This window comes from Pogona vitticeps, chromosome 5 (assembly GCF_051106095.1).
Source record: "Pogona vitticeps strain Pit_001003342236 chromosome 5, PviZW2.1, whole genome shotgun sequence".
Classification (NCBI taxonomy): domain Eukaryota; kingdom Metazoa; phylum Chordata; class Lepidosauria; order Squamata; family Agamidae; genus Pogona; species Pogona vitticeps.
Window position 1 is genome coordinate 25,854,611 of NC_135787.1, and position 18,127 is coordinate 25,872,737.

At 45.5% G+C, this 18,127-nt stretch overlaps 1 protein-coding gene across 3 annotated transcripts in view; it reads right to left on the minus strand.

Moving 5' to 3' along the window:
* PITX2 (paired like homeodomain 2) overlaps nt 1–17,609 on the minus strand; it is a 40,881-nt gene extending 23,272 nt beyond the window's left edge. Inside the window, exons 1-3 of one of the 3 annotated variants that reach the window (XM_073001808.2) lie at nt 17,071–17,609; nt 11,638–11,693; nt 10,754–10,852 (exon numbers count right to left, since the gene is read on the minus strand). In XM_073001808.2, coding sequence (XP_072857909.1) covers nt 10,754–10,852; nt 11,638–11,683 — 145 coding nt within the window. In that variant the 5' untranslated portion in view covers nt 11,684–11,693; nt 17,071–17,609. Of the gene's footprint in view, nt 1–10,753; nt 10,892–11,637; nt 11,694–17,070 lie in introns of all 3 variants that reach the window. The other 2 variants (XM_073001806.2, XM_073001809.2) reach the window with 2 other exon arrangements.
* Between the last annotated feature and the right edge of the window lie 518 nt (nt 17,610–18,127).

The following is an 18,127-nucleotide window of genomic DNA, read 5'->3' on the forward strand; positions in this document are numbered from 1 at the left end:
TCACCAGCCACCTTATGAGAACTGGGGGTGGGGGTGGAAATGGTACAACAGCTTTTTTTTTTTACTCTCTCCCCACCACTCCACAACATAAAACAAAGTTATACTGTTCTCAGAAGCATCCAAGAGGTGATGGGAAGAGATCCATTTGCGGCTAGAAAAGGAGTGATGGTGTGTGCGTGGAAGAAGTAATCTACTGCTAGCCTTGGTATACATGCCTTCACCTTGGTGTATTAAAAAGGATTTATCTGGTCTAAAACATCAGTAGTATTTGAAAAGATTATTTATGCCTTATTAATGAAGAGTCATATACTGATAGAAATGGCTTCCCTGAACTAACCAGTGAAGAGGAAAACAAAACATTGGGGAAATGCACACATCAGAATCTGCAAAGCTTAAAATATGCATGGTTTGCTGGATAGTGGCTCTCACCCATCCACTTGCTCATCCTATGACAATCTCCTACAAGACACTACCAATTTTATTGGAAGCAAGTCTCACTGAGTTCAACTGGACATTTTCCAAAGAGAGTATCTTTATGATTGTTTTGGGATCTCAGCTCAAGTATCCTGACACAAAAATGGCAAAAGGAAGCCAGAAACCAAAACTACGAGTTACGATTATTGATTTTTTCCCCTCTTCAGCCACACACAAGCTTTCTCTTATTCATATTTTGCATCTTTTAGTCTCAACTGCTTTAGAAGCTAAGAAGGAAGTGGTTCCCTTTCTCCACATTGACTCAAGTATATTCTACTCTGGTGAAATCCACATCTTTTAAATATAAATCCTGCCTGGATTTGGCCCATCTTAGTTTGGTTACTCTGGAGTGAGCAACCCTGAGTTTAGAGTGGTTAGTCAAAGGGATGGGGATTTGGGGTAAAAAAGGGTAAAATCCTTTTTGAGCCATGGAGCCCACTTTGGACCGCTCACTTATTCTCAGGATATCTAGTTCACAGGGATTTTGTGAGGATGAAGTCAGGAAGAGAAACATGAAAGAAAGCTACTTTGAGCTTACTGGGGGAAAGGTAATTTAGAAATGTAACAAATAACTAAAAGCATACTCTCAAGTACAGATACCTAAGAACAAACCCTACAGATCTCAGTGGGGCTGAAGTATTATATAGTATTAAATATTTTTGGGATTATAGCCTACCTATGCTTGGGAAAGCTTACCAGGGTGTGGTTGGGAGGGGAGCAGATAGTTGGAATTCCTTGGTGGCATAAACACTATGCACTGTGTTGTCAAACCTTATGCTCTTGTTAACTTGCTTTCTTGTTGTCGATTTATTTACTTGGTATGAAACTGATCTGATTTTTCTTCAATAACACCATGCATTTTCTTCTTTGCTTTATTATGAAGCCCTTCTGAGCACATTGTTTATCCCTCCCCCCCCCCCAATTTCTAGAGCGATGTGTGGCATTTGACCATTAGGTACCCTATTCTGCATGGAAATCCAGAGATCAAGCAACACACCAAGAGTGCATGCAATCTCTGAGTGTACTTGGCATATGGCTAAAAGCACTTGCTTCTTGACTGTTCATATAATTGTGAAGATGTACCTTGCCCTGAATACAAAGAAGTCACCTGGTTCAAATTGGGTCCTATGAGAAAGAGTCTGAAGGTGATTCTTATGGTTTCACGGATAACAATAAGTATTCAGAGGATGACAGTTCTTATTCCATTAGCAACCATTGTGTCTAGGACTGTAGCTTTATTGGTTCAGGTTTGCAATCCTATACATACTTCTCTGGGAGTTAAGACCCATCGAAGTTTGGGGGGTTATTACTGAATATACATACATAAGATGACTCATTAGCTGCACTATATTACTTTATGTTCATTTGACCTGAGGATGGCTTCAAAACAATTCAAGAGCTTTATAGCTTCCTACAAGGAGCTGGGTTTGATGTCATTCAGAATGTACACCTGCAATCCGAAGTCAATTAACTAGGAAGAAATCCCATGGACAATGAGATTTACTTCTACAGACACATGCATAGGATTGCAAAGTGAGTGCTCTTTCATCCATATCTACTCAGAAGCAAGCACCATTGAGGTTGATGGGATATACTACCAGGTAAGTATATGTAGAGTTTTGTACACTGGTTATGTCCAGCCTCTTTTGCAGTGAACTCAACACCACATCCATGGCTCTTGCCCTCCCTACTTTATCCTCACAACCCTATGAAGTTAAAATACTTTTCACCTTGATTTAAAACCTATTCAGCTCACTGTTCAGTGCATGCTAATTTGGAAGCAATCCCATTGAATTTACTATGTCATACCTCCTACTGGGAAGGATGTGGTGGCGCTGTGGGCTAAACCGCAGAAGCCTGTGCTGCAGGGTCAGAAGACCAAGCAGTCGTAAGATGGAATCCATGCGACGGAGTGAGCGCCCTCCCATCGCTTGTCCCAGCTCCCACCAACCTAGCGGTTCGAAAGCATGCAAATGCAAGTAGATAAATAGGGACCACCTCGGTGGGAAGGTAACAGCATTCCGTGTCTAAGTCGCACTGGCCATGTGACCACAGAAGATTGTCTTCAGGCAAAACGCTGGCTCGATGGCTTGGAAACAGGGATGAGCACCACCCCCTAGAGTCGAACACGACTGGACAAAAATTGTCACATGGAACCTTTACTTTTACCTTACATCCTACTGGACAAGTGTATGTTCTGGTTACAGATTCTAGGGATTTTAATGAGAGATGTGGTTAGATATGATCCACTCTCCCACTGAGTTCAATGGGATGTAAAGGTGCTTTATGTACTTTGCCTTTAAAAAAATTTACATGGGTCTCACGCAATCAGAGAAATAAATCCTGGTCAATCAATGCTCTGTTTTTGCTAAAACAGAAGTTAAAATTGCATATATTTGTATATGGGATCAAAGCCACTTCATGGGACATACAGTATTGTATTTCTCTTTTTTTCTGGTTGTGTTTTAAAAATAGCTTTAAAACTTTTTAAATTCAGTGCCCATTGTAATGATATAATCAACAAAATTAAAAGGGAAAAGAAGGAAGAAAAAATAAGGACAAAATATTGTGGCATTTAAAAACAAGCAAATTCATCTCAATGTGGGCTTTTGTAGACCAAAATTCACCTCTTCAGAAAAACGTAGCTGAAGAAATGGATTTTGATCAGCAAAAGCTTACACACAAGCTGAGACTACAGTACTTTGGCCATCTCATGAGAAGAGAAGACTTCCTCGAAAAGCCCCTGATGTTGGGAAAGTGTGAAGGCAAGAGGAGAAGGGGACAACAGAGGACAAGATGGTTGGACAGTGTCATTGAAACTACCAACATGAATTTGACCAAACTCCGGGAGGCAGTGGAAGGCAGGAGGGCCTAGCGTGCTCTGGTCTATGGGGTCAGGAGACTCAACAACTAAACTACAACAACAAATGTGCCACAATATTTTGCCCTCTTTAATTTTGCCAACTTGCTGTATCATGAAACCATGGCTGATCCTTTGTAAATCTACAGTATTTCAGCTTATGTTAATAGTGTGAGGTATTGAATTTTAACTTCACCTTTGTTAAAAAAAAGTTATGTATTGTAAGTTGCCTTGGGTACCATAAGAAAGAAAAGTGAAAAGCAGGATATATATATGGATCAATGAATAAGTAAGTAAGTAAGTAAGTAAGTAAGTAAGTAAGTAAGTAAGTAAGTAAGTAAGTAAGTAAGTAAGTAAGTAAGTAAGTAAGTAAGTAAGTAAGTAAGTAAGTAAGTAAGTAAGTAAGTAAGTAAGTAGGAAAACCTAGCCATCACAAGATGAGTAAAGGCTACTGATTGTGATGGCTTGATGAGAAGAAGACTATTATATTGGCTACATCCTTGTCATGGTGAATATATTACCATTTATTGAGTACTTTCAGCATCAGAGCCGTGTGCCTCTCTATACAGTAGACAAGGGACCACAAGAGTGGGGAACAGTAGCAGAATGGGCTATCCTTTGGAGAGTGATTGGCCACACTGTGAACAATATTTGGTCCTTGGTAGGCCTTGGTTGTGGCCCAGCATGGATGCTTTTATTTTCTTAACAGTTCCATACTTTTTTTTAAAAAAAGCATATGTTGCAGTTTGGGTGGCAATTAGGTGGGGCAGGCAGGGGCATTCTCTTTGACTAGGTATTTCCTTCTTCCTTCTCCTGGGAAGTTCCTCCCCCAACTAGCTGTTGTAAATCCAAATACAATGAAAAACTGATGCCCATTGATTTTTTTAGCCAATCAAAAATGTTTAAAATCTATTAATCTGACGGATTAATTGCCTAAATGTTTCCAATTTCCTTTTGCTTTCTCTGCTTAGTTGCACATGATCTTAAGCATTTTTTGCATCAAAGTTTAAAAACTGATATTCCCCTCCCCTCCCCTCCCCCACATGGGCTTGTTGGATGTTAAAGGACATGGTAAACCATTTCTGATTACTCCACGCCTGGAAAACCCAAGAAAGGGTAACCATTTTAAGTTGAAATCAGCTGGATGGTGCATTGTTTTCCTCATCCTGATTGGTGCCAGTTTATATTTAGGCAAACGCCAACCAGTCCTATACCTGGCTTGTCCAACTTTACGACATTTAGGTGGCACACAAAGCCTCGGACCAATCCCATAAAATTCTGCAGTGCTCCCTGGCTGTATTGCCAAAGCACATGTAGGAATCCAGCATAATGCACTAGAACATTGTAATACTGTAACTGAAATGGATCTTGCCTGAAGAGCTTGCTTAAGGCTTCAATCCTGCTCTCAGCAACAAGCCCCGATGAAGTCAGTAGGACTTCCGAGAGAGAATGTACTATGGGGATTGTTGTAACCAAAGGGTTGGGGTTCAAGGAACTGAAACATGTTACTGGCCAGTTTTGTTGCTGTCTAACGGAGATACTAAGTATATGCTCAATATATACGAACAGTGGATTCAAACCAGGCCTCTATATGATTTGTTTGTTTAAGGCTGTAGGAAATTTCCCAAAATTCATGTTGTGTTTGTTTTTTGTTAATCATGATGATGATGATACCACTGGCAACACTTCTATAGTATATGTTGTGTGCTGTCAACTCACATCCCACTTATAGTGACCTGAATAGGGTTTTCAAGGCATGTGAGGTAGTTAAGGAGTGGTTTTATCATTCCCACAGCTCCCCCCCCCCCCCCCGCAACCCAGTGAATTTCCATCGCCAAAGGGGGATTTGAACAGAGGTCTCCTGGGTCCTGGTTCATCATTTTTTTCCCACTAGGCTATGGTGATGCCTTTATTTGGACCACATAAATGATGCCCCAAAAATGTGGGCAAGCTTTCAGGACCTCCAAATGACCTTATCAGATAGCAAATGATATTCTGAGGAATTCTGCAGCAGGGCCCTGTTCATCTCTATTCAGAAGTAAACCCCATGAGTCCATTTGGAGGTACGTGCGGGTAAGAATGTATAGAATTGCAACTTGAGTTTTTTAAAAAGAGAACTTTATATTTTGCTCTTATTTGGAGACCAGCTTTATATTTTCCCAACAACTAGAATGATGTTCACTTTGACAGCAAGTTGAGGGACCCATTTTTGTTGCCATTTTAAACAACCAAACAAGGAAGGAAGGAAGGAAGGAAGGAAGGAAGGAAGGAAGGAAGGAAGGAAGGAAGGAAGGAAGGAAGGAAGGAAGGAAGGAAGGAAGGAATCAATCAATCAATCAATCAATCAATCAATCAATCAATCAATCAATCAATCAATCAATCAATCAATCAGACTAAATTTTAGGCTATCCTACCTTAGCAATGATAATTTAGTGATTTAAAAAAGGAGAAAAGGCACACAAGTTTTGCCTTGAACTTTGCAAGCAACATGAGGAGAGATGGAAGGAAAACAGACGCCCCTTTGGAAATTGTAGGCAATGGGTTGAAAACCTGAACAGAAACGATCCCCATTCATTCCAGGGGCACTTGTGTCATCCTGAAGATTCCGTTGAAATGAGCAGCGCTCCTCAAGCACACCAGGCTGATGGCCCACTGAAACGGCAAGTTTCTATTATGGGGTCCACAGCTGCCTAAAGTAAAAAAAATCCTTTGCACATTTACTCAGAAGTAAGGGGAAAGCAAATTCAGTGGGACTTGTTTTTGGAATGTTTCAAGTCAGAAAAGTCCAATCAATTGGATTTTTCTGTCAGAAGGATAATTGGATGTGGACAGGAATTTGGAAACAACGATGTTGCCTGCTGTACCTACTGTACAGCAGTATTTAGCTATTTGAGGGTACTCAGTGTGGTCTAGTGGACAGAGTAAAGGACGGGGACTCAGGAGGCCTGGGTTCATATCATCCCTCTACCACTAGGGGATTGAAAAAAAAACCCCAACCTTTAAATATCTCAACTATCTTGAAAGCTCTGTTAGGATCACTGTACTTCGGTTGCAAGCTGAAGGCACATGACAAGGACAAACATTTGTCAAGCTATCTTCTATCCAAAGTATGAGGAGATGAGCTGGTACAAGGGTAAGATCCATGCAAAACATAGTGCTGTCAATGTCCCATTGATTTAAGTGAAAAGGCTTTGCAGGCTCCAGTCAACTCTCCTTTGGGAATCAGCAGAACTTTTCAACACATTGATTTCAGATGGATCACTCTGGTCTTCCAGGGCATGTCGCCCTACAGATGTTTTGAATTAGAGTTTCCATCATACCTGACCATTGGGCCTGCTTGCTAGGGCAGATGTTAGATAATGTCCAAAACAAAGGGAGGGCTCCAGGTTGGGCAACTCTCTGTTCTGAAGGACTGGACTGCAAGTTCTACCATCTTCTGCTATTAGTCTACCAGCCCGGTGGCCTTTGAAGTCTGTTGCTGTTTAGGAATTCTTCTGCCAAAAGCCAGTATTTCACTGTTATATTAACATACCATGAATGCCAATGTCTTAAACTTCCAGCTTCCCTTACCAACTTTATACAAACATAGAGACAGAATCCCTGAATTGAAGTTGATTTTGTTCTGCTCTCTTTCACTGTTTTTAAGCAACAACACTATACCCACTCCCAGGGGGTATGCCCCATTGAACTCAATGGGACTTATTTCTGAATAAAAAGGTGTAGCATTGCCTCGCTACAGCCTTAATGCTGAGACTTAAGTGATTTTGAAACAAAACAATGGCCCTCCAGTGTTGACATAGCAATTTGCCTGCTGATTGGAGCGGAGTGAGAAGCAGACCTATGGATGTTGTGCAGGGCAGGAAATGTAACATGTAGGTACAAAACCCCAGGCTCTTAATGAATGATTAGGAAAACAGGCATTTGTTTCTCAGTAAGGAGAGACCAGCTGGCTGGATAGACCAGTGGTTTAGGTATTTGCTGCAGAGCCAGAGGTTGGGAGTTTGATTCCCCACTGGGCCTCCTGCGAGCAGAGCAAGCCTGGGTGGCCTTAGGTAAGCTGCACAATCCCAAGGTGCCCCCCCAGAAGAAGGGAATGGGAAATGTGAGTACACTCTATCTAGAAAAGCCTGAAAAGGCTTGCTATAAGTCAGAACTGACTTGATGGCACATTTATTATTATTATTATTATTATTATTATTATTATTATTATTATTATTATTATTATTATTATTATTATTGAGAAATAAAAAGGGAACAGAGCAGGTATGAATGCTTCCCATTTCTGTTAGTTGTGTGCCCTCAAGTATTACCCGACCTATAGCGACCCTAATAGGGCTTTCAAGGTAAGTGAGATATTTAAGGAGTGGTTATGCCAGTTCCACGCCGCCAGTGGGTTTCGGTAGCCAAGGGCAGGTTCGAACCTTCGTCTCCAGAGTCCTAATCCGCCATCCTACCCACCACACTACACTGGGTAGCCATTTTTGCTCCCATTTCTGACCCCCCCTCGCTTAATGCCGAGTCAGGGCCACCGAGGTCAGTGCAATTGACCGTCCAGAGCATCTCGGCATGACGGAGGGCTGATTAATTGTTCCTAAACAGGCTGCCCCTTGGGTTGAGCAGCACAGGAGGGATTTCCCTCACCTCTTCTTAAGGACGGGCGATTCTGGCCTCATTTAGCCATTAGAATGAATGGCGAGAAGCTGGTTATTCCAAATCAAGGCACCGCAACCAAGGATCGGCAGCTCGTGGCGGAGCCAAAACACATCAGCAGAAGATCAAGGGATCCTGAACCGGAACGGCCTGCAGAGAACCGAACCCTCTTTTTGTCGTCGTCCCGGTTCTCACCCGATTAAAACAGGCTGAAAATGAGCGGCGGCCCGAAGCCATTACTTCTCTTCACGGAGGGTGTTCAACGCCTTCCTGTTCAGATTTTGCTGGTTGGGAAAATCGCTGTTCCCTTTACTGACGGACACGCCACCACGGAGCAAAGCCGTTTGGCTTCCAAATAAAAACACGAGCATTTTTCTCTCTTAGTCCAAACCCCACACCTTCCCAAATCGCCTCTCCCTCTCCCCCCTTGATTGACTTTCACAAACCCTATAGGGCGGGACGAGGGCCATCTTGGCACCCACGAAATGCCAAAAATTCTGCACAAGTTTCTGAAAGCACCGGAAGCACTATCCCCACTGGTCATCACCTGCTCCTGCATTTGTATGGTTTCCACGACCGTGCGGCCTTTTCCTGATTTTTTTTTCTTGAACTGCATCCCAATAACAGCCAGGGTTGTTTTGGAAGTGTGCCACTTTAGGTCGACCTAATGGAAAATCATCCCCCTTGAGTCTCACGGCATCTAGCAGTAATCGTGGACGTGGTTTTTTCCCCCCCTTTCCTTTTCTTTCTCCCCCTTCAAAGTTTCTAAAGAATCTTCCTCCTTCCCGTTCAGCTCCCGTAGCAAACGACCTGTCATAGGGTCGCCCAGGCTAAGCAATGCGGACGCTCGAACAGCGCAGGCCTCTTAGAATAAAAGAGACCTGTGATACCTTGGAGGCTGACAGGTTACAGCGTCAGCCTTCGGGAAGACACAACGCATTTCCTCAGAGGCCCAGAACGCACTTTCGGGGCTTCAGGTCCATACCTGGACACATACGGTCGCAGTAAGTGCGCTTGCGCGAGAGGGATCGCGGAAGGCTGAGGGGTGGGTAGAGGAGAGAACCATTTCCCATAGCCTCAGTAAAGTCAGCTGGACAGCCGTATGTCACAAGGGTTTTGAACTAAGCCCTAGTCATCATATTCTCCAAGTACCGTCTGTTTATACATTTAAAAAGTAACCTGAGCGGCACTCTTATATTTTCTTAGCAGGTCGGAGGGCCCATTGAGCCCAAGAGACCGTTACCATTTGGAAAAACCGTTACTTGCAATCCGTACCAGCACTACTATATTTCAGAACGCACCATTTTTTTCCTTCTTCTTCTTCCAGAAAACGAATTCTTGGAGTAAATCGCTGACCTTATTTGGGGGTGTTCAGAAACATTCATGGCATTTCTGCTCATCAGATAACAAACACACTTTCCTTAGGGGTGGGGGGGATGTGGGGAAAGGCAGACCCGACACGTCAATGCTACTGAATCGCATTTTGGATCAGGAACTAGAGAGTCATTTCGGGAGCCATCCATATTGGGAAACAAGTCAAACTCAACAGCATTTGCTGCACCGTACAATATGTGAGCGATGAATCTATTAATGCGTCCCATCAGAAACAGCCAAGAATAAATGCGGCATATTTGAGACGAAAACGTTTTATCTGGCTTAAGTTTTCAAGGACTGTAGCCCCACTTCACCAGATACATAGAACCTTACCGGAGTATTTGACTATTCAGCTAATATTTCACAGATCTGACGAAGCAGCTAGTCTTTAAGATACGCGGAACAGGGCTGAAAAAGAGACGCACACGGGAACCCAAAGACCATGTTTTTGAACGTTGTCCTTTTTTTTTGTCCATTTCCCCTAAGTTTCTGATGTTCCGTGACGTTACTCTTTTACCTCTTAGGTGGTAGCACCTTCTTTTACTGCAGGGAGAATTTCTGTGTTCCCTGTTTAAAAAAATAAAAAGGGCACGTGCTCTCTGCCTGCTGTTGACCTCTAACTTTACTAAGCTACGGGCAAATAAATATACTTGTACACCCAATACAATGATTTCCAGAGAAGTCACCATCTTAGTTTCCTTTCATCCAAAAGCAAAAATGGAAGTATGGTGGCACTTTTAGGACTCACATGCTTATATCAGCAGGAGCTTTCGTGAATCACAATCCAGGTCTTCAGCCGCGTCAATGCTTCGGGGCGCTGTGTCTGAAGAAGTAGATTGGAATGCCAGAAAGCTCACTCTGAAGTAAACATGTGCGTCTTAAAGACGCCACGACACTCAATACGGTAGTTTCTCGAAACCCGAATGAAATTAACTTGGGCAAATAAATATTTCCGTATTCCTCCCCCACCGCGGCCCATAAACCTGAACAGCAGAGGGCGCTGTTGTACTGAATTTAGGTCAGCGCCGCGTATCAAAGGCCAGGACAGAACAACAGGGAGGAAGGATGGAGGGTCGCTCGAAGAAGACAAGTGCGAGAGAAAGCTTTCGAAGGCAGAGCAGAAGCTTCCCCCTTTCCCCCCCCCAGGCTCTCACACACAATAACCCCCCCTCCCCACCGCGTGACGGTAGCCTCACGAACGCAACCGGGTTCCATTATTGTCGAGGGAGGACAGGCCGCTCTCTTGACCTCCGCGGTGTGAGATCACAGCCCTCTCGCCCTTCCTAGGCATCAGGGGAAAGAGGGGGCGCGGGCCGGGGGGGGGGAATTGCCCTCGGAAAATAAGGTGCCGATCCGGGTGGGAAGCTGACCAGAAAAGAGTAAGCGGAGACTCACCATTGGAGGTGGGGTGTTGCCTGCCGAACAATTTGCTGCCCGAAGCCTCTTTCCTGTTCTCTGGAGAATCATTGAATTCCCCCTTTTTAAGCTCAGTATCTTTGGAGAAAAGACATTCGACAGCAGAAGGTTGGACCCCTAAAGAGGGGGTGGGGGGGTCGGGAGAGAAGAAGTAGGTCCGTGGTTCAGGAGGAGGAGGAGGAGAAGGAAAGATCGAGAAGAGAAGGCGAGAAGATAAAAAGGAGTGGGACAGAGAAGGGAGGAGAGGAAGTAAGTTCGGACGGAGAGAGGCTGAAAGCAAGCAAGCTGTTGTCACACTGGGGGGGGGCATGAAACCTTTCTCCAGCCTTGGGGGCCCCAAGCAGTTCCATCCTCCCTCCCCCTCCCTCTCCCCAGGTCTTCGTTAACCAAGCCAATGTTTGCCCTCAGCTTTACGGATCTTTAGGTAAGAGACAAAACACCGGATTCAACAAGACCCTCTAAACATCAGGTGCCCTGGTTTTGTTTTTATTTTTTGGGGGGGGGGGGATTTGGAAGAGAGGAATTTTTCTTCCCGTTCTGAGCTCCTCATAGTGGCTAACACACAAGTGTAGGACACTTAAATGATCACTCTTTAAGTAACGTGACAATCGGCAGAGACCCACCCAGGGTGCGTGGGCCGATCTTCCTACTCGCTCTGGGTGCCGGGAAAGGCGGGCTTGCCCTTTGGTCGGGTTTCCCTCGCTTACAAGCACTGCCTTGGTGGAGGTCTTTGTACCCAGCACCGGCATCCGGGTCCTCACTAACAGGTTTTTCAGACAACAAAACAACACAGAACTCGGCGTCGGCGTAAGGACGTAGATCGTTTCTTTCAAGCGCACAAATCGATTGGAAATCTCTCTTACCTAGCTGAACACATGCCGATACAAGTTTACGACAGCTGGACTCCATAACCCGTTACCTGCAAAACATTAGAGGGAGGGACTTTAGGAGAGCAGGCAAATAAAAGCTGATGCACAAGACAACAACCTCAGCTTCTGCTGGAGAAGATGTAAAAATAAATAAATAAGAGGGCTTTAAGGAAACAAACAAACAAACAAACAGACAAACAGACAGACAGATGCCAGCCACCTCCTGCTCTTTCCAGCCCGCAAGAAGGTGAAATGGTGACAGGTGTTTAGTGAAAGGAATGTGGCTTGGATCTGTGACACTTTCGAGCAAACGAGTGCAGGATCCCTTTTGTCCCTCTCTTTTGTCCCTAAACAGCTAAAAGCAGAAACTGAAGGCGATCCCTACTGATATTTCCATTGCGAATTCTCAACCCAACGAAGCTACCTGTTTAAATTCCATGTAAAGAACTCGCCTTCAACCCTTGAAGTTCGCTTAATAGGAAGGTGATTTGGGTCGTCCCCCCACCCCCAAGTAACACGACTCCTGGATATCCGGATTTTCTCTGTCTTGCATTTTGATCCGATGTTATAAAGGCTAAATATGGATGATTCCATACAGTCCTGAGAAAATATCTGTTGTTATTATTGTTGCTATTAATATGGTTGCTGTCGTTATCATGATCATTATTATTATTCCGATGGAAAGAATATAATTTCATTTGCAGTATCGGAGACTTAGAATCTGTCTAATGTGCATGGCCTCCAGGGATATTTCTCACTTGACAAAACTATCTCAATTCACAAATTATTAAGAGTGAAGGGGAAAGCAACCTGGATTTCCCTTGTTTTGGCTTTTTTAAAAAAAATAGGGGAGGGCAAAAAATAAACAGAAAATAATGTTGTTGTTTTTAATGGCCGTGTCTCCGACCTTGCCCAGGAGACGTAAGGGGAAAAAAACCACTCTTAATTAAATACTGCTTAATTAAAACGCCTTAGAAATGAAGCTTCTCTTTCTCCCCTTGCAAAAACAGCCAACGTTCATTTAGGCTAACTAGTATGGGATCGTAATTAACCAGACCTTTACTAAGCACATGGTCTTCGACACTTCTCCCTAAGCATGGACCGCACAATCCTCCCCTGCTTCTCAAAGCCATTCTCCTAGAGGTCCGACAACATGAATTCCACCTCGACTTCCGGTGTCCTGATCCTAAATGGGTCCTCCTTTACACCTCAGTGGGAAAATCAGTCTTAGAAGTTGCGGGCGTAAAGCTGTGCACTTCCCTGGGAACAAGTCCCATCAGAGCCAATGGGCCTTACTTCCGAGGAAACACAGGGCGAGCGCCAGGGAGTTAATTTCCGGGCCTACGCCGAGTGAGAGGCGCCCCTAGACGTGGGAAGGAACCCAGGGGCTGCCGCTTTGAGTCAAAAGAGCTTAGGAAGTCATTCCTCTTTGTCTGCCTCGAGCTCTGAAAAATTGCCGTAATTTACATAACGGGGGAGGGGGTTTCCTGGGATGTACTGGTCCGCCACTCTCTTCTCCTAACCTATTAAGATGGATCTAGCCGACTGGTGGAGAGTAATCAGGATCCAACAAGGGCACAGGTGTGGTCCCGAAAGGAAACCAAACATACTCTTGAACAATGGGTTTCCGGCAGTGAGAAGCAGCCTTCTCTGAGCACAACTCTGTCACAAGACCCTTAACGTGAGAGACGAGGCCCGCCAGATCACAAGACGGAGGGAGGCTGTGCCAGCCGGAGTCCCCTGGCCTTCTGTAGCCCGAGAGAGAAAGTGCCAAGGCAGGCCCGACCGGAGACGCTCCCTTGGTGTGTCTAAAATATACCGAGCCGATCTCCAGCGGATTACTGTCTGAAGAACCTGGCTGGTGTTTGAACATCCTCAGGAAAAGTTCGCTGGTGTGTGCATTGGACTTGATGGGGGCGCGCTCGCTCGCGCGGAGAACAGGAGGGAGGTTTGCCCACCCACCCCCTTTTCTTTGACCAAATGGGGAGCCCTTTCCCTCTTGGTCCTAAGGAAGGCCGATCGCCGGACACGTTCTGGGGGCCACTTTGTGAAGCTCCGGGTGTTAGTAATTCTAAGGTTGAAAAATAAAGCGAGCGGGGGGGGGGAAGAGGGGAGGGAGGAGAAATCACAGGATTAGTGCCTGATTGAGATGTCTGTTCGGGAGATATTACAAAAATCATTATCCGCGCTCTCTGCTAACTCGATATGAAGTAACACAGATGGGATTTTATTAGTCCAGGCTTCAAATGTTTACTTATGATAATTTGGGTGGAAAATTTGCATGTCATCATCGTTTGGGTAATCTCTCTCTCACTCTCTGTCTCCCTACCCCGAAAGTCCATGTCCCCTGTTTCTGTGTGTTCACGGGTGCTCACTATTAATCGTTCCTTAGATCCTGGTTAGAAGTCGGTGTGGAACTGATAAATAAAGACATGTCTGTGAAACTGACTAAGATTTTAGGAACGACAGGTCCCTTACACAAATACATAAATGAAGAAATATCACCAAGACGGAAACAATCCTCTCCTTCGATCACGATGGTGGTGGTAATAATAATAATAATAATAATAATAATAATAATAATAATAATAATAATAATAATAATAATAATAATAATAATAATAATAATAATAATAATAATAATACCACCCAAATCCTGCATATTCTTCCTTTCAAACGCCCATTTTACATGGAGGATGCAATGCAATTTATTTTCAGCTCAGAATGCAATCCATGGATTTTTTTATTTAGGGGGAAATGTCTAACTGAACTTCACCAGACTTACTTCCCAGTATGTGCTGCAGCCATAATCTTTAGGATCGCTATCTTATTTTGGAATAAACGGCCGGCGGAGCCTAAGCGGGCCCAAGTGAAATAAATGAGACCCGGTTGCCCATTTCCAGGTGAGCGCAGAGACGGGCCGGCAGATCTGAAAGGTCACGGAATGCTTATTTCTCGTCACAAGTCTTACAATTCGAATTATGATCGCCTCATTTATATCCCGAGCCTCAGAGAGAAGCAAAGACGAAGGGCCACCGCGTAGAGGAGAGAGACGCCCTCCCATAACAAGGCCTAGCATATAAATTGTGGCAGAATTGTTTGGCAAAGCAATTAAGAAGCCTCTTAATTTCCATCCGAGCGTCCTTAAACCGGTTCTTGTCAGGGCAAGCCTCGGATGACAAATTCGGCCGCTCTGACAGAAGGCCCGTCTTGATGGCTAATTTATTTTAACAAATTGAGACATCCAACTTATTTTCCCCTCTCTTCTACCTTCTCCAAAATTCTGACAGGGCGGTATTCTGCTTAGACCCAGTGATAAACATCGGTGACGCCAAAGCCTCTTACTCTGAAAAGTCCTTTTGACGTTCATATAGATATTAGTATTTATTCGATTATAAGCTTCACAGGGTTTTTTAAAGGAACGGATAGGTTTGGCAACACAACCCTGGCCGGTTCTTCTAGATGGAAGGGAGTTGTTTCCAAGGATTGCAAGTCAATTAAGGTGGCTGTGCGCGCGCGGGGGGGGGGGGGGAGAACGGGGGGGGGCGGAGCGGGAACCACGATTTTTGACCCGAAAGGAAACGGAGATGATCAATCGATTCTTAAAGATTCCGTTTCCAACTTCGTGTTCGCGCTTATATTTATCATGTATTATAAATGTAAGCGATAGACCACGGATTCAGAAGGGGAAAATGTAGAGGCCTGCACAAGGAAAATGCAGGGAATTTTCATAAAATACTGTAAAGCTTTTCTTCGTATTAATATGAGGCGCTGACGGGAACCTGCTTTGCACGGAAGTAATCCCATTGATCAAATCAAGAGTATTTACTACAAATTATCTGGGTGGTGGGGGAGATCAGGGTTAAAGCTAGATCTGCTTCCTTTGCCTCCTTGCACACCTATATATTGTAGAGCCTTATTTTACGCTGTTTTATTTTATATTATGTTGTCGGCTTTAATTTAGCAGAGTGGCAAAATTCGCAGCAGAGACGCCTAACGTAGTAATATATACTCCGAAAACCAAAGATTAGAAGTTAGGAATCAGGATCTGGAGGAATTCGTCTCTTTATTTTTCATCCCCGGAAGTGACCGACAAACGAAATTGTACTGGTATTTATTTGACCGAGGGCCCAATCCAAAAGATTTTACTCATGCACCGGTAATCTTTACTGCCACTTATTGATTTCGGCGGCCAAACCGTCGGACTTTATTAAAAACTTGTTAAGCAAGGCAAGGGAGGCATGCAGGAATTAAAAAGTCACAGTGGAGGTGCTGAGTGTAGTTATTTCTATTAATGTCCCTGTCTGAAAGAATAAAATATCAGGGGGCAAAGGTGTAATGACCCCCCCCCTCAGGAGGTGCGCTGATAGTTTTCGGTTTGTGTGCAAAAGAACTTCCACAAACTTCACGGCAAATACCAGCTTTCCCTAGACACCATTCTTACCATCCTATCCTCATTAATCTAAGCCTTTAAAAATGTTCTCTCTTAGAAAGAAAAAAAAAAATTAGGAAGCATGAAAAATTATATTCAATGCTGCTTTTGGAGAACGGGCTAACTAACCTGAATGTTGGAGCTGGGGGTAGAGAAAACAAGCAGTAAACGCCTCTGGCGAAAGGTGCCGGCGTGTGCCGTCTGTGATAAATAAAACACAATAAAAAAATAAAATAAAATACCAACACACTCCAGTTAGTCATCTGTATCTAGTGTACTGTCAACGCTCGGTTACAATATAGTGTAGCACAGCATAAAAGGAGTAACTATGATAACAGTAGTAGTGATGGCAATTACTACAATGTTTACTATTATTACTCCGATTATTGGACAAGGGTTATTTATTATACTTCCTTGGCAATCCGCATTGGTGATACCTTCCAAGACTGGATGGAGCTCAGAGCAAGAGAAATTCATTGGGAAAAGACTTAAATCTGAAAATGGCACCATTTCAAAGGGGCCTCTAGCAGGTCCCAGTATCCTCCATTCCCCTACATCTTTCTTTCTTTCTTTCTTTCTTTCTTTCTTTCTTTCTTTCTTTCTTTCTTTCTTTCTTTCTTTCTTTCTTTCTTTCTTTCTTTCTTTCTTTCTTTCTTTCTTTCTTTCTTTCTTTCTTTCTCTGCATGGTGACTGGAATATCAGAACCTCTCGTTTAAAGAGGGGTGGATGGGGTGGGAGTCCCGCTAAGGGCTGACCAGGGGGGAGGGGAAAGCAACAGAAAAGCAGGTTTTCGAAAGCCTCCCCCCCAGGCGACCCCCCCCCCCCTCCGCGCCCAGCTGCAGTCAAGACTGCAGGGCTGCGCTCGCCCAGGCCCGAGCGCTACAAATCACCACTCGGGACGAGTCGCCCCAAACTGGAACCAATTGGGAGACTCGCATTATCTCACACCGCCGGCCGGGCCGAAGGCGCGGACGGGCCTCTCTCGGGTTGCTTACCGGCTCCGGCGGCGGCCCCGACCCCCGGCGCGCGTTCTCCTCCTTCTTCCTCTTGGGCTCCCCGCTCCCTGATCTCCTCCTGCCTTTTGCTGCTCGCCTCGGACACTTTTAGCAAATCCCCGGGCTTGAGGTACGAGGTGGAGCGCGGGGGTCGCTCGCCGCCGCCGCCGCCGCCGCTGCACCCCGAACTGCCCCCGCAAGGCCAGGCTGGGACGGAGCGGTAGGAACCCAGGGAAGGTCCCCAAGGAGGCAGGCAGGCGGGCAGGCTGGCTGGCTGGCTTGCGGCTGAGGCTGCCTCCGTTCGGTTCTGTCCAGGGGGCTAAGGCGGGGGTGGAGGCGGGCGGGAGGGCTCCTGGTGGATTCGCGGCGGCGGGATCGGTGGAACTCCCCCGCAGGGCGGACCCTCTCCCTGGCTCGGACTCTTCCCTCGGTTCCCTCTTCTCCACTCTTCTCGCCTGGCTCCTGCCTGGGCTGGGGAGCCGCGTGACGTCACCAGAGAGATTCCACCAAACTCCGCTCCGCTCCGCTGCCGAGCAAGAGCAGAGCAGAGCAGAGAGAGAGAGAGAGAGAGAGAGCGAGAGAGAGCGGGAGACAGAGAGGGGAGGGCGGCCGGACCGACGGGGCGCGGGGGGCGGACGGGCGGTCCGGCGAGAGACAAGAGCAGGGGGCATCGGAGCGGGTGCAGCTGGAAGAAGGCTTGACATAGAGAAAGGAAGAAAAGAGGGGAAACTAAGGGGATCGCAAGACAGGAGCCCGATGGATGGAAGGATGGACGGACGGACAGAGAGACAGACAGGCGAGGGAAAGATAGACGGGCAGGCTAGACCGAACGGAGGCCGCCAGCTGCACGTGGGAAGAGATGCGAAGTTCAGGCCTTCTGCAGGCTTGAGGCTGCGATCCTAAGCAATACACTTGACATGCCCAGAAGTTAGGCTAAGCGCCGTGTAAGGGCCCCGATCCCAGCTTGCTGGCTGGCTGGCTGGCTCGCTTACCTACCGATACTAAAGTTTCACCCAAAATGGTTCGTTGCCTTTGCAGTTCAAGGCGTTGCTGGTGG